Here is a 22,409-nt window from a genome sequence, read left to right as displayed (position 1 = left end):
CTCAAGTAGGCCCAATACAAACTTTGTACACCCTACAGAGTTTCCATGCAAGTAAGTAGCAATTTAAAAAGAAAACAACCCACTGGGTCTTGTTCTTAATGACCCAAGCTCACAATGTTGATGCCTTCTGCAAACAGTCTGCACAGTAAACCATGGCATAGGTAAAAGGCCAAATGCATAGAGGAAGGTCACGTTGTTTTTGTGGCTTACCCAGAAGCCATAGGATTTGAGGAAATGCACACTGAAACCTTACTTCCAGCCATCTGTGTTGCTCTGTCACCTCCACCACATCTTGGTGAGTTGTGATGACAGAGAAGTGGCAAAGAAAGGTTATCTCCTGTGGTGTAAGTAAGTGCAGAACATGATGTTTGAGCACACACAAGACGACACTTTTGCTCTGGGAATAAAGAGATGGCCTGATCTGATAGCTCCGATATAAGTGAAAAATATCTGGCTTGAGAGGCCTGGAGATGGTTTCTAAGTTCTTTTTACAGAAGGAAAAGGAGGAAGAAGAGTCCTGCCTTGTCTGAGGCTTTATTTCCAATCTGCTGGTTTAAATATTAACAAAGCATGTACTGAAACAGTAGATTTTGGGGGTAAGCAAGCAGTTCAAGAAGAGCAGGCCCTGAGGTGCTGGTAGCAAGAGGGCTCTGGAACAGCACCAGGCCACAGGAGAGGCATTTGGGGGAGGTTTGGGTGGCATATTCTTGTGTGCATCCCACTCTGAAAGGCCTTGCGGGCTGCTGGAAGCAGCGAAGCCTGCCTTGCTCATAGCATGTGTTCCTATAAACTTCTTTGTAACCTGGCTTTGGCTCTGCAAGGATGTAACCATTGTTTAACCATCTAAAAAAGGAGAAGTGATGTCATTTCCTAGCTGAGGAAGCCAAGCTATCAGTGGAGTTTTCAAATCTCCTCCAGAGTAAGAGCTGGAACCACACGTGCCAGTTCTGCTTTGTGAGTGCATTTTTATTGTATTAGAACCATCTGAAGAGTTTTAAGTTCTGAATCATTTAATAGTTTTTCTGTTCAAAACTTGATTTGAATTTTAGGCATTATGCAATTAGTTATTTCATAGTAGCCGTACACATAGGTTGTTCTGTGTTTCGTGGTTGCAACGCATGACAGCGCTATAATCCAGTGCTATATAAAGCTGAGGGAAGGGCCTTGTGGGATGGCACTTGGGGGTTTTTGACCCCAGACAGAGTAGAGAAGGAGCAAAAAGAGATGGCACAAAGGAAGCCACTAGATCTAGGCCACTTCCTTCCCTTTTTGAACCTAGCACCAGAAGCTGCAGAAAGCTGCACTGCTAGGGAGAACATAGGAGAAAGTCGGAGATTTGTGAGTGATTGGACTGGATGATCTTAGAGGTCTTTTGCAAGCTCGGTGATTCTTAGATTCTGTGATATAGAATATCCTGAGCTGGAAGGGAACCATAAAGATCGGCAGGGGGCGGCGTTGCTCTTCGATTCGCAGCTCGCTTCGCTCTCTGATGCGGGTTGAGGAGAGCAGGCAGCGGCACAGCATCTTTCCGGGGCTGGGATGCGAGGGGATGCTATATATGCGGCGCAAGCTTTTCCTCTTTGATGTTGTTTTGTTTTTCAGTCGCATGAATTTGACTGAAAATGTAATTCGGAAGGGATTTAACCGAGCCTGTGCAGCTTTTACTATAGAGTGGGGTAAAGTGGGTTTCTATTCAGTGCTGTCTTTTCTCAATGGTCCCAGAATTGAGACCTGCTGTTCCTCAAATAGAGCAGCTCCGGGGCTGCTGCTTTACCCACAGCTGCACCCAAAGCAAAGGGATGTTCGCTCAAGGAAGCCAAATAATAACAAGAAATAACAAGAAAGTAGGTTTCTGTAGTGTAGTGGTTATCACGTTCGCCTAACACGCGAAAGGTCCCTGGTTCAAAACCAGGCAGAAACATCATCCCCTTTTGATGCCTTGCACTACCTCAGCTCCACTTGACGCTGCCACAAATGCTGGACGCAAACAATGGGACTAGTGGCAGAAGGGAGACCAGGAGACCCATGCAAAAGGCTACAAGGGGCTGCTTTGAGGGCCTTGCCCATGTGTGCTTGGCATCTCATGCTTCTGCTCTCTTACATGGACACAGTGCCATGTAGATGGCCTGCCACATCCTTCTGACTCTACTTTTCTCCACTCCCCAACAAGGAAGCTATTATTTCTCTCCTCTATTTGATAATTAGTGCCATATCACGTCCCCTTGGCTGCTTGCCCACTTCCCTTGGAAAATGCAGAGCTTACATATAAAGCTCAAAGAGTTTTATTCAATTATTTTGGTTTGTCCTCCATCTCCCTTTCTTGGTTGCAAATTGCCAGCGAACAAAGTGCCTTCAGGCTGTAATTTCCTGTTGCATATGTTCTGAAACAGTGTGACGGGTCGTTCTTGATGAGCTTTCCAGGAGCCTGCTGCAAGTGAATTTGTCTCATTATCAGCCAGATATCCCCTTCAGCTTCTTGCTACCTTCTCTCGCAGTCCAGGATTGTTTTATTTCCACTTCCTGGGATTTAAGGTGGGCCATGGCGTCTCAGTCCAGGTATTAAGAGGAACTCTCATGAATGATCACAAGTATCGGGGTCTCCCAGATGCTCTCAGGACAACTGTGGCAATTACATTTGTGGCAGATCAGAGGTGGCCTGAAATCTTATAATTCTTTCCTTCAGCTTTTGGACTTCAAGCCTTGTCCTGTTGCAAAGCACAGCTTAATATTGCTTTGCCTTTATGAAATGAAATACGTTCTAGGACGTGGTCTCTGTTCCTCTCCTCTTTATAATAATAAGAGTAATGAACAGAAGTGAATATATTGTATTTACATATAAAATCTCGCATGCATTTATCAAGGATGTGTCCAAATGCTTTGCAAAAAGAACACCAAAGCAAATGAAGCCAAACAAAACCTTCACCTTTTTCTGTCTTCTCTGTAAACTTCCATATAATTGAATGCAAGAACAAACCAGTGATTGTTTCTATCTAACCATAACTTACATTGCTGTATGCTGTTGTACTCAGTGAAGCACATTATAAATGTTAGCAATTGTTTCTCTGTGCCCATCACAATAGCTGAAGAGTTAAAATTGCTAACAATCTGTCCAACAGCCCAGCCATTTTTCAGCTGCTCACTGGGGGCCATTAATCAACGTAACCAAGATGCTTGAGCAACATTTACTAGCAATTAACCTATGGTTATGGGAATATTTTTCCCTATTAAATTTCTATTCTAGCCTGCACATCAAATGAAAGATGTATCCTAGCATTGCTTTTGCTAATTGAAAAGACTGCGAAACAAAAGTTCTTGGACCTACAATGGACCAGCTTGATAGGAGAAAAGAGGGCACCCAACATACTGAAAACACATTACGCTGAGTCCTTTCTGAGACTGCTGAGTATTAACTGAGCACTTTCTTTCCATTTGTTCTTCCTGAACTAATGTAGATGAGAGAACAGACATCGGAGGTGTGTTGCAGTTGATTAATGTTCATCTTAAAGGACTTCTTATTAAAAGATCCCCTTGTAAAGAAAAGGAAATACATACGTGTTCCCTAATGTTCACACTACTCTACTTTATTCTGACTCTTGGAACACTGAATAATTGTATGAGCTGAATTTTCTCTAGCAAGATGCAGAACTGAAATATTTCTTATGTCAGCAAAGTTACACCTGGAGAAATCTTTACCTCTGATGTTTTCTCCTGCCAGCAAAGTTGATTTGACTAGTCAGTATTTCTATGCTCTCTGTGCGAGTTCTCTACACGTCACGGAAGAAAAGAATCAGGAAAGTTTATAGTCTCTTGGTGTTGAAGATAGGAAGATGTTAACAAATGTGCTGCAGAAGTATCAACAGCGATATTGTTTCTTTTCTTGTGTCCCCAACGTTTCATGTCTGCTGTCGACTTTCCTTCCCTTCAGTAGGAATGCCGTGAATGCTTTCGCACGGTCCGAAATTCAGCACTGCTAATTTTTGCAGCCTTCATCATTCAACTATGTAATTCTAATACACAGGAATGTAAGAGAAGCCTAAATATAGCAATAATCTTGGCCCTCACTTCTGTAAGAGACAATGCCAGTTTCCAACCCACACGCTTGTGGGGGAAGGAGACTTCAGCGTGTGACACAAAAGCAAACAAGAAAGATGTCTCCAAACACACTTAACAAAACCCTCTTGCTTTCTTCTGGAGTATGACTCATGATTTCTAAGTATTTAGCAGAGCCGTAGCTTCATTGCTACCCTGATTCAAATAGTCCTTTTACCTCTGATGAGAGCGGAGAATCAGAGGATTACAGAACCAGAAGCTGGCACTGGGCCTGGATGTAACGCAACCTAATTACAATTAAGAACAGTTGAAAATGTGCTTGGTTAGATTCTGTAGACAATGAAAGACTATTTTCCTAAAAATGCTATCTTGATGATTTGCTCCGCTTACGTTCTTGCCTTTAGGTTTATTAGTTACCCAAACCTTATAAAGCAGAGCTTTCTCCATCCTCGTGAGGCAGGTGTGTATACAAATGGCAGGTACTGATGAAATGTTTACTGAAAAGATTAGCTTGTCAATGAGGCAAAGAATGGATATTGATCCTCCTTCTATGTTTGTCAACCCGTAACCTGTTTAAGAAATGGCCTACAGCAATGAAATCCAATCAAGCACACTCTGCAGCTCCAGTTTTCTTGTAATGTAGGGAGGGGATTCAATCACAATAAAGGAAATGAACCACTTATCATATAAATGAGGATAAGGCAATTAGCAGGTTACAGGTTCCAAGTGAGGGGAGTTCAGACTGCAATACAGGATTACAGGATGGATATTCTGGGCAGCTGAACCTTTCTGCAGTCCTTCTTGTTACACAGCACAATACACTGCAGTGCCACGTTAACAGGGTTAATAGCAACATGTCTGTAGGTGCCCATCCTAGCCACCCCCTGCCTGATGCCTTTGTAAATGAAAGATTCTTAGAGAAGTGGCCAAGACAGGTTTCTAAGGTCCAGGTTTGGTCCTCACATGTTTGAGACAAGTGCTGTAGCTGCCAGGCTGTTCTGAAGCTGATTGTGCTTGCATGCGTGAGGAAGGAAGACTTGTTGACCAGCCCTCAGTTCCTACTCCCTGTATGAGCTGGACCTCCAGTGAAAGCAGCAATCTGTCCTGCCTGGTGTGTGGTTCCAAGTGCTGAAGTTCAAGGAGAGTTTGGACACTGCTCTCAGACATAGGGTCTGATTTTTGTGTGGCGCTGTGTAGAGCCAGGAGCTGGACTCGATAATCGTGGTGGGTTCCTTCCAACTTGGGATATTCTGTTGTTCTGTACAGAAGAAATATATGTGATGGATAGCATAGGGCAGTGATGCAGTGATTTGCCACAGGAATGAGCCCCTTCTTGGCTATACGTAACCACAACTTGGCTTTCCCCAAAGCCACAGTGTATGTTGGGGAGTGGAGAAAAGTGGAGTCAGAAGGATGTGGGAGGCCATCTGCATGGCAGTGTGTCCAGGTAGGAGAGCAGAAGCATGAGAGATGCCAAGCACACATGGGCAAGGCCCTCAAAGCAGCCCCTTGTAGCCTTTTGCATGGGTCTCCTGGTCTCCCTTCTGCCACTAGTCCCATCCTTTGTGTCCAGCATTTGTGTCTGTGTCAGGTGGAGCTGAGGTAGTGCAAGGCATCAAAAGGGGATGATGTTTCTGCCTGGTTTTGAACCAGGGACCTTTCGCGTGTTAGGCGAACGTGATAACCACTACACTACAGAAACCTACTTTGTTATTATTCCTTGCTATTTTTTGGTTTCCCTCAGTGACAAATAGTCTGGTTTTGGGGTGGAGCTGTAATGGAGCTGGGAGTTGGACTCCATGTGGGTCCTTTCCATCTGGGGATGTTCTACGATCCTCCAGAAGCCTTAAGTACAATCGCTTCACACATTGAAATACTTGTGATGGAACTGAACCCTTGGAGCAGTTTTGTCATGGTATTGCTGTGTAGATACTGGTACCAGTTGCACCCAGTCCAGTGCTCCCAGCTGGGTGTGCCTGCTTCTCATTTATGGAAGAGAAGACAACCCTAAAACCAGTTCCTTCTCTTTCTCCGAGACCATGTCCCCCAGAGAGGCTTCCTGTCTGCTTTGTTAATGATTAAGAACTAACTGCAGAAGGGCACGTATCAAGTATGGACATATTATATTGTGTCAGAATTGAGGAGGAAGCCTCGGGCTTGTGTCCCCTGTGCCTCTCTCCAGTATTAATCTTCTCAGTACATGAAACATTTTTCACCAATACATAACCTCACTTATTACTTCCTGCCATTAAGTGCAGCAAATACTCAGACACTCTTCTGGAACATTTCCAAATGAAATCTCAGAGTCATTACATTAACCTTTTCCATTACAGAGCAGAAGGAAATTAGCTACTGGCACACAGAGAAATACATAGAAAGTGGTACAATATTTCACATAATTGTATTTTTGTGCTTTTCATCAATGCAAAGAGTTAAAGAAAAGTGTTAGAAGTCCTGCATGCTTCATTAAAAACTCTCAATTTCTCAATTTTCAGCAAAATAAGCCATCAGCGTTACATTCTATAATTGACACCATTGCTTAGGGAACAAACCTATGAATCTTATTAGAGACAAATTCATTACTTTAAGTCCACCCTTAGGATGCAGAGCTCATAAAAGAAACCTCTGGAGGGTTCAGCTTAGGGGATGAGATGATTTCAGGCTGCAAATCTACAGATTTGCTGTAATTAACCTGAACTAATTATTGCCAGGCGATGGGTCAGACATCCTCGATAAAAGCTCCTGACTGGTTTTATTGTCTGCTGGGTTTACAGCAACAGAGCTTCTTGTTAAACAAAGAAAAAGTACCGAAAGAACAGCCCTATATATTCTTAAAGCAAAATAAATCTTTCCACTGGGAGAGCGCAGCAGAGTCTATTTAAAATGCAGAGTCAATAGGCACAGCTGAACTACATGAATGTTTAATACTTTTTCTAGCTCGCTCGCTACAGGTAACGATCAGTAGCAATGTTCAAAAACAACTCCTGGGTGGGCTAAACATGTCTCCATAGGAAGCGAATGAACTGCTTGCCTGCTTTTGCAAGCATCATAAGAAGGGATCCATTTAAACACATTCATGCACTGTGGATACGCCGTTACAGTCAAAGCACGATGAGCATGCAATGGCTGCTCTCCTATCACCATTCTTCTGTTGCTTACAAGGGACAGAATAGATGCATGGGTGCACCTACAGAAGCTTCCACTGCTTACACCGAAAGAAGGAATAGTCTATCTGCATGAGATAGGCTTGTACCCCTGTAATAAAGATAATCTAAGTTTAACTTTCACGGAGTTGGGAAGCACTGACATCAGTGAAGGTTTCTGTATGTCTTTAAACTTCCAAGTTCTGTTGAAATCAGTGACAAGGACAAACATGAAAACATTATCTATATATCCTTGGATTCTTGAAGACTCACCTGCACAAAGCTGACATCCTTTAGTGTAGGCAATAGTCACACTTGGAGAGGCAGATGCCCTCCAGATGCAGTTTCTGGACAGCATTTTGACCATCCCTGGTTGTTAGTTAAGAAGTGGTTGTATGGAGGGACTGTGTGTTCTACTTACTCTCTGCAGCTTATGTCTGTCTGCTCCTTGTTCAGGAGGTCCTTTTCCTTCAATACAGAGATTCACCACTACTGCTTTTCTCTCATAAACTTGAATCCCTCTTTCCCTTTCATCTCTTCTCTGCATCATACTGTTGCTGTTTGGTTTTGGCAGATTAGCAGAGGGGAGGTCAGTGTGGGTAGTCAGTGAGTTCTGCCATGTGAGTGACTTAAAAGTCATATTTTGAGCTTCTGCAGCTCTCAAGGGGGAAACAAGCAAACAAAGCCCAGTCAGTGTGTACCTGGGCTACCCAGGAACGTCTGGGTTCCTTCTCAGCTCTATGACCCTGGGCAGCATCCTTGGTTTCCTTCTGAGCTCATTTTCTCCCCAACAATCATTCCTGCCTCACAGGGTTACTGTGAATTTAACCTGTTCTCACATCTACTAATCAAAGGGGTTTCGCTGCACTCAAAAGTTCTTGAAACTAAGAAATTTTTTGGCTGGTCCCCAGTCAGTATTTTTCATCTTTTATCAGTAGGTTTGCTATAGATTTTCTCTCTTTGGGGATCTTTACCTTTTTTTCCTTCAAATCAATCAAAATTACTGGGTAAAAATAGCTGAAAATTTGAAGAGTGTCCAACCCCTCCGACCATTCTTGCCTGCAACAGTTTCCCTAAGGAGTCTGCAACACAGCCAGCCCTATGGTACAGCAGATGTGAGTCTTCAGTTCTTCTGTGTGGGAGAAAAGCAGACAGCTTCTCCTTCACACCTGGGTCAGTACAGTGTCCTTGGAGAAGAGGTCTCTTCCTAATGAGCTCAGGGCAGAGCACTGCGAGCAAGCCCCGTGCCAGTTTATGACCGATGTCATCAATAGAAACCAGTAACCTGAGCGAAAAACCCACGCTGTGGTGGGAAAGAGCTGCAGTTTCCATGTGTCACCGCTGTATGCCACTGCAGCCTCATCACTGCGCTGCAGTGCTACCCCCAGGAGCCGGTTAGTAGCATACTGTAATCCCATTACGTTTGGATGTTTTCAGAGCTATTAATCTCCGAGCGAGCCGATCAAAAGTGAATTACCTGAAAATCAGAGCATTAACCTCTTTGTGTGCACACCATTTCTAAACACCGGAGGCGACAGGAGTCAAGTTCATAATATGTGTATGATATATGTGTATGCAACTCACTTCTTAAGAATATCCCGTGTGTAATTTAAAATCCATCAGAAAAGAACCAGTCATAGAACAGTATTTTTGTAACCTACTTATGCTACAGATGAAATAAACATGAAAATATCCTCTAACTCAATGGCAAAAGCCACGTAAGCTAGAGTTTTAGACACAGAACAATATCGGTTTGAACTCCATAAAAGTTCAAGCTGGTCCCAGGCTGGATGGGGCTCTGAGCAACCTCCTCTATACCTGTAGCAGGGGGGTTGGAATTAGATGATCTGAAAGGTCCCTTCCAACCCAAACCATTCTACAATTCTATGGTTCTGTGAAAATAAGGGATTAATCTTGTCTCATGGATGAGCAAAACATTTCCATAGGAGCTACTCTTTTAAAGTAACTACTGGGAAAAATGGAAGTGTGGTCATGAATCCAATAACTTCTCTAGCAGAAGAAAACTTAAGAAATATTATATCTCTAAACTCTGTTATCTTTAAAATCCCAAATCTATAGTAGAACTAAACCAGTTTAGGGATGGGAGTAAAAGGGAAATAACTATCAGATGTGAAACGTCTTAAGATTATTTAACAACATTACCATTCACAGCCACGGAATACATTACTTTTTATTGTAAACTCCACTCCTTAGTGGAGTATAAATCTTAAAAATGTGTCAATACATGGCAAAGTAAATGGTCTCCGGAGAGAAAAAAATGTTTTCAACCATCTATCAAGTCTAAGAAGTTGATAGCAATTAAAATCAGGGCTGTTTATGTATAAGCATAAATTGCAGAGCTAGCCTCAAACTAGCCAGTAAAAGTCTTGGCTGGGTGGAAATTACAATTGGAAAAGACTGCAAAAAGCAACACCTGAATGTTAAGAAATGCTTCTGTAGATGATGCTTTTTGTTTCCATAGGGCCATTATTTTCTATGAAATTTTATGACATCAAGGGAAATCCACTTATTTATTTATTTTTACATATGAAGTCAAGCATTTAAAGAAATAAATAAACCCCAGGTCAAAATATGATACCTGAGATGAAATATCGCCCATAGTAGCTGAGTGATACAGTGGATTATATATTTCCCCAGAAGTGTTATGGAGAGAGATGGGGAACTATGATTTTAATTTTTGTAATCATTAATCATGATTTTTTTTTTCATAAGGGAATGTAATTACTTTTGAATTGCTGTGTTCTTAAATTGAATTATTAATTGTGAGTCTTCACTAGGTGAGACCTTAAGGAAATGGTTCGTGTGGTGGTGAAGAGGAGTTATGCTGGTGGATCCTGCCTCTTCTTTTGCAGGGTCTGTTGTGGTGGAACAAGGGGAGATGGTTTCAAATAAAAGAGGGAAGATTTAGATTGGTTATAAAGGAGATTTTCATAAATAGGGTGATGAGGCACTGAAACAGGATGCCCAGAGAAGCTGTAGATGCCTCGTCTTTGGAGACATTTAAGGTTAGGCTGGACAGGACTCTGAATAAACTGATCTATCTGTAGGTGTCCCTGTTCATTGCAGGGGAGTTGGACCAGGTGACCTTTAAGGGTCTCTTCCAACTGAAATGATTCTATGATTCTATGAAGGAAATCTCAACCTGGGATCCAGATGGGGAGCTGGTATTGAGATTTTGACATTAATGACATTAAAATCCACCATGAGTTGATTGTGACTCCACAAGCAGTGGGTAAATTATGGGTAATTTGCCACTAGCAGTGGGCAAATTAGACAGGAGAAAAATACCCATGTAGGAGTTTCTTCTCATCTTCTGTACTTCTGGAGGCACATAAATCCAGCAGGATTTTCCCCATCTCCTTCAGAACAGCGAAAGACAAGGGAACTTTATCAAGTGCCCCCAGCTCTCAGAAGGAAAAGACACTTGGGGCTTCCTCCAAGTCTCCGTGCTCCTGTTGTGTGCTCTTCCCTGTCTGATTCACAGGGATATGGAATATACTCATTTTCTTCTAAGAGATGAAGTCATAACACAAGTGAGGTGGTGAGATACCATTTCACTGAGGTAACTGATGTGCCCTGGGTCTCTCCCCACCTGGTTTTGAGGAGTCCACAAGGCAGGGGAGCATCATTCCTCAGCTTGCCAAGGACAAGGCTGCTGAAAGGTACCCTGGTAACACAGGAGGTGAAGCGAAGTTGTAGGAAATAGCAGAATTAATCTGGTATTTTTAAACATAGACTTAGTGATGTGGTCTCTCCGCTAAAGATCTGTGAGAATTTCACAAAATAAGACATGAACAAATCAATAGAGAAACAGGATCTGAACCACAATGCAGGCATTTATTGTCTCCTTGTGCATTAAATTACCCAATTAATGTTTCCTGTTGCCTTGGCCTGTTCTAATAAGGCTTGATGTCGCTTATCAGCCCTAATCTTCTAAATGATGAGCAAGAACTGCAGCTGGATTTACAAGAGCCTTTGGGGCACAATACCAAACTCCCAGAGAGCTGAAGATCCATCCCTGGAATGATGCTTATTAGGGGTTCTTATTCATTACCACTTACTTCACGCAGATATTCCCTAATAAGATCAGATCAGCTTTATTTATTAAAGTGCTATTAAAACAGATATGCTGGACAACCAATCTCAGTGCATAAAGCATTGCTCAAAAATTAAGCTTTTTCTTGCATAAAACCGTCATTTCAGATATATTCAGAAATATTCCTTTGAGTCAATTGACTCTGCCTGGTTTGTGGGCTTATTTTTCCCAAAAAGGTGACCTGTAGTTTAGGAACTATTTGAGAGAGAAAAATGTTTCCAGAATTAACTGAGAGTGATTTTTATGGACTGCGTGCATAAGTTCACTAATTAGAATAGCAATGTTGGGAAGGAGTTGCTGGTAATGAGTAACTAACAGGGATAAATGATTTTTAATAGACAGTGGTAGTGGCTTCAGCATGATAAATGCTTTCCTGTTATATGATAAAAAAGAAATAAATCTATTTTACTTAGAGATCCTGCTCCGGCACTATGAGGCCAGTGGAGTGGAGGAATAGATTCATTTAGATAAAATGCTATTAAATTGCCTGTATACTGTCCTGTCAGACAACTATCGACCCCATCCCATGGGAGAAATTGATTTCTGTGCAGAGAGCTATGTTCTTTCTGCAGCATATTGTTTTGCTGCTACTGCTCTGGTAATCACATGCTGTTGCCTCTTTTCCTTTCTCTCCCTTTCTGTCTATTTGTTGTGAAAGATTGATTGAGAGACACGAGGGATTTATATTGCCGTATTTGCTGCTATTGGACCATTTCAATTATTTTTCTGTTAAAAACATGAATATTTCCTTTCTAATAATGCACATGTGAACTTGCTTAAGTGGTCTTGAGTGACGTGTTTGGGAGGAAGCATTTACCTTTGTTCTCCTGTAGGAGCATTGAGGACTGTGGTGCTATCCTAACTCATAATGCCTGAATCATGCAGCTGTTGAAAGGGAACTGATAGGGGATTAAGGATTGTTGTGTAGGTTTGAATCATCTTTCCATGTTTTATGTGTAGACACTGTTTATCACTGATGATAGCCATTTTTAAGAAGACAAAGCATTGGAGGTCAAGAAACGCCAAAGCTGAAGTTGAATTTTGTTTGAAGTCTTATGTCTGTGCAGGAAAATAAGAATCAGCCTAACTGTCATCAAAAAGGTACACATTCAGATGATACCGCATTAGTTTAGAAAATTAGTTTTAAAATATTAGCTTACAGTGGTTTTATGGCAAGAGGGAACTGCCTCTAGGTGTGCCAAGGGAGGTTCAGGTTGGATATTAAGAAAGAGCAGTGAGGCAGTGGCACTGGCTGCCCAGGGAGGTAGGGGAGTCACTCACTGGGGGTATTTAGGAGCCGTGTGGATGTGGCACTGAGGGATGTAGTTGGTGGGAATGGTGGGGTTGGGCTGGTAGTTGGACTAGATGATCTTGGTTGTATTTCCAACCTTAATGATTGTATGATTCTGTGAAAACTGTTTGTCTGATGAGTTATGTGCCTGATCTTTTCTAATTAACTTTCATTCTTATGTTAGTCTCATTATTACACCTCACTTCAGTATCATCAGCGTGAAAGCAGATACTTGAAGATTTGTTTCTGGGGATCTAGATCCTTGCTGCTCACTGACAGCATTTACATGTGAGGGAGTCTCTGACTGGGAATCAGCTGTGATCGGGTTCCTTGCTCCACTTCACACACAAGAGAATGAGAGCCTGCTGTTCACACACAGTTGTAATTTAATAGTCTCAGGTTGCTCTACCAGACCTTGGGATGAAAATATGGGATGGCTTGAGCAGAGCCATGTACCAGCCCAGGCTTGAAGATGTTTCACCACATCAAACTAATGGTTTCATCTTTGTACATTAACACTGCAGCTATGCCAAAAATCCAGAATTTCAATGCTTTTATGTTTGCTCTCTTGTGTTTACATTTGTCTGTGCTTCAGAACACAGTTAACCAAGGAAGAACCTGGCCCTTAATCCCATCCCCAAACTTGTCCCCACTGATCTCATGCAAACATCCACAATTTCAACAGAACTTTTATTTTGGAGAGTGAAAAATGCTTTGTCTTTTGTGTCAGGTACAAGGAGAGAGAAGACGAGAATAAAATGTCAAATGAATCTGTCTGTAAAGGATGAGCAGTTTGCAGGACATGCTCCAGGACCGTTGCTTCTTTCTATTCAGTGCCTTCCTCCTTTGCCACCCATCGCTACAGACAAACACAAAGAAACACAAGAGCAATTTAAAGCAATGCTTCAGTACAGGGTAACATAAGGAATATCTAAACATGGCTTACAAGGGTTCTCAGGACAGAGGAAACCAAAGATTTGTGTTACACTTTGAAATACACTTTTCGAAATGAAAAGCTTCAAATCTTTTTCCAGTTCTCTACCAAGCCTTCCCTGTACCAGGAGGACTCTGACTTACAGATCGATTGGATAGTGGAAGTTGTGCCGCCCTTGGGGACTCCGCCTCCATAAGAGGTGGCCTCACTGGACATCATCTGGGAGGCCCTGGAGCCACCGGAGATCCCACTGCTGGTAAAGCCTGAGGAGTGTGTTGAGCCTTTGGCACCTGGAGGAGTTACAAAAGACATGTTTCAAGACTTCACAGGATACTTACAGGAACTGTAAACTACCATTCTTTTCTTAAAAAAAAAAAAAAAAAAAAAAAAAAAAAAAAAGAAAGAAAAGAAAAGAAAAAGAACAAGGCTGGTAAATGAGTCAGAAGACAATGACTGCTAATTACTTGACCTCTTCCATCAATGCACTGCCTTTTAGATGGCATCCTGGTGAAAGGACGTCTACAGTGTGTTGTGGATGTTGCTGGAATATAAAGAAAATCTACAATTCAGTCACAAAGACTGCTGTGATTAATTTGGTTGTCCAAAACAATCTGTGCAAAGTTTGTCTCTGCTGGAATTGCAGTTTTCTGAGGAGCTGCCTGGGGGACGTGGTTTAGTGGGAAAATATCAGTGGTAGGTGGACAGTTGATAGACTAGATGATATCGGGAAGAGCTTCACAGAGAGTGGTGAGGTGCTGGAACAGGCTGCCCAGAGAGGTTTTGGATGCCCCATCCCTGGAGGTGTTCAAGGCCAGGTTGGATGGAGCCCTGGGTAACATATCCCTTCTTTTCCTGGGAGAAGTGTAAAGCATTACCAATGACATATGCTAGGGACGACCCTTAAAACATTCCTTGAGGATGCTCAAATATTTTGGTGATGAGCTTGCTATAACGTTGTCTGTAAAGTGATACTGAACAATACTCATGCTCTGCTGCATGTGGGGGAGGGCTTCCAGCCTGAATGGAAAGGTTAAGAAGTTGAGTTTGAAGAGCAAGAGATTTCAGGAGCACCTGCGGAAATGAAATCAGGCCCTTTTAGCTCTCAATCAGGCAAAGAACGTGTGGCAAGCTCTCCTGCTGCAGGGAGCCAAAGCTCACACCTGTCTTGGCAATGTTACAGAGCAAGTATTTTTCACAGGGATAAAAGCTCTTCTGGAGTGTGTCCTGTAGGCATGGCTAAAGTTTCCTCTAGTCTTGTAGATTTATCTTCACCAAAACCAATGTTTTTTTTCCTGAAAGCATACAATCAGTGCAGATATTGCAAGAACAAAGTAAGGTGCTGTCATATGTTTACGTTGTCTCTCTTCTAAATATTCCCTACTTGTTGCCACCTCACAGACTGTTGGTAAATGTGTTCCTGATACGTGAGTGTTATGAGTCCAAAAACCCCCCGAAGTAGTGCAGGGTTTGAAGCCTTTACTCAAGGTCAGCCTGTGAACCACTGTGCTGCGGGGTAAATCAGAATCTCATGGGGCTCTCTCCTCTGTGGAGTTATGCATACTCAGAGGGTGCCTGATGAACCAGATCCAGCAGACAGGATGCCCTTTGTGTGCATCCTATGGGACATGGGGTTAAACAAGTGCCAAGCTGCTTCCACTGTCAGATCAGTATTGCTCTGTATATGGAACAGAAAAGTGAGTACCTACAGGGTTAGCTTGCACCTCCTCAACAGCATTCCACTCATAACATGCAGTTTTATATGTGAATCTTCTGTCTTCAGCACAATGTAGGAGAGAAGTGATTATGTGACAAGCTCATTTTCAAGGATATAATTCTGTTTGGCTGTATTCACTAAACAAAACAAAACAAGAACTGCAAAGGCAAAAAAAAGAGTTTCTCTTACCCATTTCTTGCAGAGTAGCAGTAGCCCCTCCAGAAGGTACACCTCCCCCGAAGGCTCTTGCCTCACCAGACATGATGGATGAGGCAAGAGAATCTCTTGCAATCCCGGAGGAAGTGAAACCGGCTTTGTGGACGTTCTGGTCAGACATTTTGCCTGCAGAAGGTGCAGAAAGAAGTTCCCAGCCATCCCCTTTATACCCTATCCAGCTAAAAGCAAGGAAACGAAACTGAAGCTGGAAAGCATCTGGAGCCTGCAGTCACTCAGGAAACGAAACTGACCTTTATGGACATGCTAGATAAAAGACAAACAAAGCTTATCAAAGGCAATTTTAGAAAGGGTATTTCTTCATTTTAAGTGTTAATGTGACTGAAAAAAAAAAAAAAAGATAATAGGCAAAAAGGCAGCAAAGAAGTGCTGATGTAGAAACTGCAAGCTGAGTTTGTTACAGTGCCCAGAGTTCAACAGAGATGCAGTTATTTCCCTCTCCCTCCCCCACCCTTCCATCCCCTGAAAAATTGCTTGCAGAGAGTTGTAAATCAGAATACAATTAACATAGGATGATTGAAATTAATTTCATTATGGAAGGAACTGTTGGAGGACTTTGTGTCATGAGAGCAGACTGACACAGCTGTTTAGTTAGTTCTTCCTTGTGCAAATCCTGTTAAAGCTCCATCTTTACTGAACAGGACGTGGCATATGCTCCTTTCATTGCAGCATTTCTTAGCCAGTAGTTTAGATTAGACAGTTTAAAAATCCACAGGTCTTCCTTAGGTAAAGAGGACTATCCGGTTAAGTCAAAATACCACAGGAAAGGTTTTCACAGGGTAAATAATACAGAAAGAAGATCAAGCATTTTCCCTGTTGTGTAGTGCCTTTATCTTGTACATGTTGAGTTGTGGAACAGAGGACACAAAGTACATGCTTGCCCCATCCCACCTGAGCAATACTGCTTTCTGTATCTTTGATCATCTCTTTTATTCATTTTTATTCTTTAATTCAGATGTGTTTGTCTTATTTAATTCCATTATTGTTGCTTTTATTAACCAGCCTGCTTGCATTATAACTTCTGTCATGATGCATCTTCATCCTCCCAAATCTCTCTTTATCTCATCTCTCATTTATCATTTTGAATTGCTTAATGTAATGGAATAACTAAAGTTACAGCTAAAATGCAAGTAAAATTTAATGTAAGAAAAGGATAATTAAGTTGTAGGCCCACTTCCATTCACAATATAACAAAAATGACTCTTTATAAGTATTGCTGCATATACTTCCTTCAGAACTGCTAAAGTCTTTTCATGTTTGGTTAATACAACTTATTTAATATTCAAAACACTCTAACAAGAAATGATGATAAAATCTGGCAGAGCAATTGGGAATTAAAACTTCATGATGTTGCAGAGAAACACTGCATATGATGAGTTTTTACCAAATTCTAAAACACAGAAATGCATAATGAATACGCATAGAGTTGTTCAGCTAAAACCAATAAAAATTAGATAAAACAAAAGCTTAATTGCGAGTGAAATGCCTCAAGGCAATTCATGATTGATAAAGACATTGTGATCTAGCAGGGAAAGGAAGAATTAGTAGTAGTCTCCTAAAGAAAAGGTGAAGAAATTCAGTGTAATAAGAGGGAAGCTACTAAAGAGATTCAGAGAAAGTCTTTGCTTACAGGTTGGCCACAGTGGTGGTGGATGCTCCACCCCTGGAGATACTCAAAGTCAGGCTGGATTGGGCTCTGAGCAACCTGATCTGTCTGTAGGTGTCCCTGATCATTGCAGGGGAGTTGGACTAGAAGATCTTTAAGGGTCCCTTCCATCTCAAATGATTCTATGATTTTATGATTCTAATTATGCCACAGAACAATCCACAGGTAGATGACTGCAATACCTCGTGTGCGGGTGCAGTGAGTTGGGTGATGAACACATCAGTAGGCATAGATGACACAGTGCTAAAAACAGCTAACCTCTGCCTACCTGCATGTTCATTATGACTGCTTGTACAGAAAGTTATGAAGTTCTGACCTGGAAGGGATTTGGTTTACATGTTTTCAGCTTATTGTGAAAGCTTGGGATATTCTTCTTATACATATAAAATAATAGTAATAATAATAATCATCATAATCATCTTTACTGAGTCCTAGTAAGCTTCTGACACTTCACTTTGCGAATAGTTCAGCTTAGCATAATGTGGTCAATATCTCAGGCCCCCCATTAGGTCTTAAAGGCCCTGAGCAGCCTCACTGGGGCCCTCCACCCTAATCCTATGCCTGTGGGCTCTGTCCCTATCTCAGCAATGCCGTAGATGCACCTGTCTGCACCTCCATCACAGCCATACCTACATGACCCAGGCTCTCAGCTGCAGCCTGTATTCCTTGGGCCTGCCTGGTTATGATGGTGACTGACCCTGATTGCTCTCACCACGTCTGAACCTTATCCATTGACTCATGCTTCTGGCTTGGCATAGATTCTGTCTCATCACCATAATCTCATTTGATAATTTGAGCCTTTGCTTCCTCTGGTTGTCATCTCTGAGCCTGCTCCACTCTCCTTCCATGGGATGGTGGGGCAGGGCTGCAGCTGGTGGTGCTCCTGGCCTTTCTGTCATACATAATTCCCTGACCCTTTGGGAACAGCCAGCCCTTGCTATGCCCTGACAGCATGTGACGTGGCTGACATCACAGCTTTCACTTTAAAGATCTAGTGCCATTGTTGAAATGGGACTGCGAACAAGAACTCAGCCCCCAAGATCACAGCTTCCAGAGTTCTCCCTTCACCATCCATCCAGAAGGACATACTTCTTTTTTACCTGCTTACTTTGTGTAAGATGCTTTCCTTAATCATTTCCTACCTGTTTTACTTCCTTTAACCAGTGTTTTGGGTAACTTTCTAGCTGTTACTCCAGTATATTTGCTGTCCAGCTGAGTTTGTTGTCCCAGAAGCACAAAGTTCTATGGGCTGTCAGCCAGTGATAATATAAAACTGAAAATGATGCAAGGAAAACGAAAACAGCTCCTATCACTGAAACTGACAACCAGTGTCACCAAGGTCTGGGAGGGTATGTGAGTAACTTCCCTTTTTCAGAAGATGAAAATCGGAGGAGAGGAGGTAGGTGGAGTGAGCTGACCTGAGAAGCTTTCAGCAGCACTTCTGAGCCTCATAGAACAGAGAGTCAAAGCCATCCATATCAAGAGTAGGAATACCTCTATTTTCAGCCTCAATTTTATCAGCCTTAGGTACTGAAACGTTTACACATGTCAGCTAACACAGTCTGATATTAAAGTCTCAAAGTTTGAGGTTCAGATGAAACCTTTAAGTGCCAGAAATCAAGTGTGTCATGGTTTAAACAAAAATCTACCTGCATCTGTGACAGGAGGCCGTGGGCCCCACAGGGCTGCTAGGCCGAAAGGAAAAGTTAATTAGGAAAAGAAAACAGTGGCAACGATCTAAGGAGGCACACTTATTTACTAAATACTATATCAAAATACAGGATAACAAATATAATATAATATAATTGAAATTAAGCTAACAAATCAAGCAAAATAGGAGAGAGAACGAGTCCCAAAACCGAGAGGCCTACTGTGAATCTAGGCAAAACGGCTGAAGGCTCCCACACGCTGTCCTATTTTGCTTGATTATTAAACCACGACAATGTGCTATCTGGACCAGGTGCTCATTAAAAGTAACTGGAAGACCAGAAGCTGGCTCGGAAGTACTCTGACAGTTTGAGTCACAGGAATCCTTCCCTTCTTCAGGAAAAGAAGTGTGCAAAGATGAAAATATCAAACAAACCAATACAGTCAAACAGATGTGCACTCAAATCTTCTGTATTTCACCCCAGAGTGAACTGACTTTCTCACATCTCTGGATACAACCTGCTGTGCCACTGCAGCCCCTCTCCCTTGAAGTTCTCACTCGTGTACCACTGAAACACGTTTCCTTCATAGCGAAGCTGGGCAGTTGATGGCAGACATTAATCTCTGCGTAACTTGCTTTCGGTAGTCACCTTTTTCATTCTAATAACATGTTCATTCAAGTCACTTTTTTCATAAACATTTTCCCATAAACCTCCGTTTCAAAAGAGATTATTCAAACAGCTTTTAAACAATTACTCTTTTGAAGGGTCTAATTGAAGGAAATAAACCTGTAGAGAATCTGACTGAACCAAAGATCTTCAGCATCCAAGATTATCTATCTGTCACCCCGTGACCTATTTCCTTCACACTACTTTTTAATTTTTGTAGCAATTATAGTGTATATGGATAATACCTATTAGCATATTTATGGTCATTGCTTCATATTTATTGTCTGCACAACTCATTAATCTTCATCTAGTGTGTGAGGCTGACAGCTCAATCTATTTTGCAATCTCTGGGCAGCAGCCATATCCAAAAAGCTTTTGTTTCCCTGTAAATAAACTGTGTTCGGGACCAGAGGACAATGGTACATCACGCGGTGATTGACACAAGCCATGGCTGCTAATCAAAAGTAGATTTTATTACCAGCTGAGTCAAGTGCATTATGGGGCCATTGTTCTTGTGCTGTCAGGGCAAGAGCATACGTAGTCAGTCACCTTCTCAAGATGGGTTGATTGTTCTCCAAGATTAGACAGAGTTGCCTTATTATCTATCCCAGACAACAAGGCATCTCACCCAAACAGACGCCTTTACAGAAACTGCCTGTACATCAAATTGATTTGAATTGCTAATGCATAATCTGTCCAGCACAGATGTGCAATGAATATTTGGATGTTGTTTTGCATGTCAGTTGAGAAGGCTGAATGATGAGGTGATGATCATTCAGTGATGGGTACTGGACATTTGCCAACAATTGAGTTTGAGCACTTTTCCCTGACAGTAATCAGATCAGCTTCCAAAACGTCTTTTCTTCAATTCACTGACAATTTATGTTAGAAGATAATGCAACTCTCTCACAGTTAACACAGTTGGCAGCAATTTGCATTTTTTTTTTCATATAATTAAATTTCTCATTTCACCCGAGAAGCGATACATACGAGCCATATATAGCTGATACGCATATTCCAAGACACTTCCAAAGTAGTTCCACTTGAATAAGAGACCATCTAGGTAAGTAAATAAGTTTAAATGTTTCACAATACAGGTGACTGTAATTTTATTTGTTACAGAGCTACACTTGACACACACACAACAAAATGGGAACACTATTATCGAGCTGCTATAGGATCACATGATCAGGGTCATGTTGAATCAGGCCAACCATCTTAATGCTCTGATTTAAAAAGATGTGGTCTCTGTCAGGGATGACTTAGTATAAAACAGGAAGAAAAAGAAAATTCCACAAGGCTGATATTGTGACAACGAGGGATTGATGCGAGTTCACACAGTTACACTGAATGACTCCTGTAAATGTGGGAGAGGTTTTGATATAGCCACAATCATAGAGACACAATAATTTAGGTTGGAAGGAACCTCCGGAGGTCATCTGGTCCAACCAGGGACTTACGCTATTACTCAGAACCTGATGTGGTTGAGTTCTGAGCATCTCCAAAGATGAAGATTTCTAACGCACTTGGGCAATTTGTTCCAGTATCTGACCACCCTTAGTTTTGTTTGTTTTTTTCTTGGAAGAAATGTGGTGAAAACAGAAATAAAAGGCAAATAAATTGAATTAAAGGTCAAAGTGCTATTTTAACAGAATTGAGCTCCCACTACTAATCACGTGTAATCATGGTAACTGACTTAGTAAAGCCATAGCAAAATACACTGTCTACAAGCATTAAGTAAGTATATATAAATACAATAAAGTTCTTAATTCACAGGTGCCACATAGCAAAGTGTATGCCCCAGGGCAGGTGCTGAGCAACTGAGTGGCTCAGCTCTGTCAGGACGGCTGCTCCCTCAGCCAGGGAGCCCAGGCCAGCCAATGATCCTGGAGCAGTCCTGGTAGGTCCATTTCCACATGGAGAAGAAAAGGAGGCTGTGATACCTTCCATCTACAGCTCAAGGAAAAGGACATGGTTTGGTGGGGTCTGCTTTGTGGGTTATCAGCTCTCTTCCTCATATCCCTTACATGTGTCCAAGGAGTGCTCTCTGATTATGTGTCTGTGGTCAGTGCTGCAATGTCCACGGCAAAGTCAGTTTTCAGGAATGAAGGGCAAGTCTTGTCTGAAGATGAAAGCTAAGCACAAACAGCTTAAAACATATGGATCTCTTCTTCTTTTTCCTCTCTGAGGCAGGTTTCTGAAGCTGCATATATCATGCTGCTCAGGCATGTTGATAATAAGCACAGTATAAACATTTAATGTACATAAAGAGGTTTCAAATGCTAATACGAGTGAGTATTTATGAAAGCATAAGTGCTGGAAGTGTTTTTATGGCCAATTTGAAAAGCTGTTAATAACAAAGTGGCCAATCTGTTCAGTGGGTAAAGGATCTGAAAACCAGATGGCCTGATTTACTTTCCAGCTCCAGCTGCAAGATGTGTAGGTAAGCTTCAGGCCACACTTACATAGGACTGAGAGTTTTCCTTGGAACTAGAGTAAGAGTGGCTGGCTCGTTTTCCCTCTCCTAGATCACTGCAGCCTGTTTCAATGAGGAGAAATCTCTTGTTTTATGTTTCTTTGTACATTTTTGCATCTGAAAGATAATCGTGTTTGACATCCATCTTTTCTGCTTTGAGAATCGAGGCTATGTGTTTATATGACTTACGCTGGAGACTGCGTACAGTCTGATTGAACCTGGTGAGCTGGCTTACTGTCGTTATTATAAATAACTGCAATCTGGCATCTAGAATATTAGAAAAAGTAAACAGTTATAGCAGTGTGGGTTAGGACACAGTACAGTTGTGCCTTGGAGAGAAGTGAGAAAAGCCTGCAGTGAAAGCCCTGCCTGGGAAGATCACAGAGCATGTCCTCTTAGAATCCACTTCTGATCATGAGAAGGACGAGAAAGCAACCAGGACTCACAGAATCATAGAATCACAGAATAG

The 22,409-nt window shown here is 41.9% G+C and overlaps 1 protein-coding gene and 2 non-coding genes across 3 annotated transcripts; 1 reads left to right on the top strand and 2 right to left on the bottom strand.

The window, feature by feature from the left end:
- Positions 1-1,848: 1,848 nt before the first annotated feature.
- Positions 1,849-1,921, top strand: TRNAV-AAC. Its single transcript has one exon. It is a non-coding gene; the product is annotated as a tRNA-Val (tRNA).
- A 3,758-nt stretch (positions 1,922-5,679) lies between these two features.
- Positions 5,680-5,752, bottom strand: TRNAV-AAC. The gene has a single exon. It is a non-coding gene; the product is annotated as a tRNA-Val (tRNA).
- A 7,520-nt stretch (positions 5,753-13,272) lies between these two features.
- LOC107309939 (interferon alpha-inducible protein 6-like) lies at positions 13,273-15,628 on the bottom strand. Its single transcript, XM_015855132.1, has 3 exons — positions 15,439-15,628; positions 13,679-13,825; positions 13,273-13,460 (listed from the first exon to the last, which is right to left on the bottom strand). The coding sequence occupies exons 1-3, from the start codon at positions 15,584-15,586 to the stop codon at positions 13,432-13,434; spliced, it is 324 nt and encodes a 107-aa protein (XP_015710618.1). The 5' UTR covers positions 15,587-15,628; the 3' UTR covers positions 13,273-13,431.
- Positions 15,629-22,409: the final 6,781 nt, after the last annotated feature.

The sequence above is a fragment of the Coturnix japonica genome, chromosome 2 (genome assembly GCF_001577835.2).
Source record: "Coturnix japonica isolate 7356 chromosome 2, Coturnix japonica 2.1, whole genome shotgun sequence".
NCBI classification, from domain to species: Eukaryota; Metazoa; Chordata; class Aves; order Galliformes; family Phasianidae; genus Coturnix; species Coturnix japonica.
Note: the sequence above shows the minus strand (reverse complement) of the source record. Positions and strands in the feature narration are given on the sequence as shown.

Bases quoted from the DNA above. Each gene is read 5' to 3' on its own strand.
- LOC107309939 (XM_015855132.1), bottom strand. From the start codon at position 15,586: ATGTCTGACCAGAACGTCCACAAAGCCGGTTTCACTTCCTCCGGGATT. The intron at 13,826-15,438 runs GTAAGAGAAACT...TAACTCCTCCAG, and splicing joins TGCTACTCTGCAAGAAATGG to GTGCCAAAGGCTCAACACAC. The intron at 13,461-13,678 runs GTAAGTCAGAGT...GTTTGTCTGTAG, and splicing joins TTCCACTATCCAATCGATCT to CGATGGGTGGCAAAGGAGGA.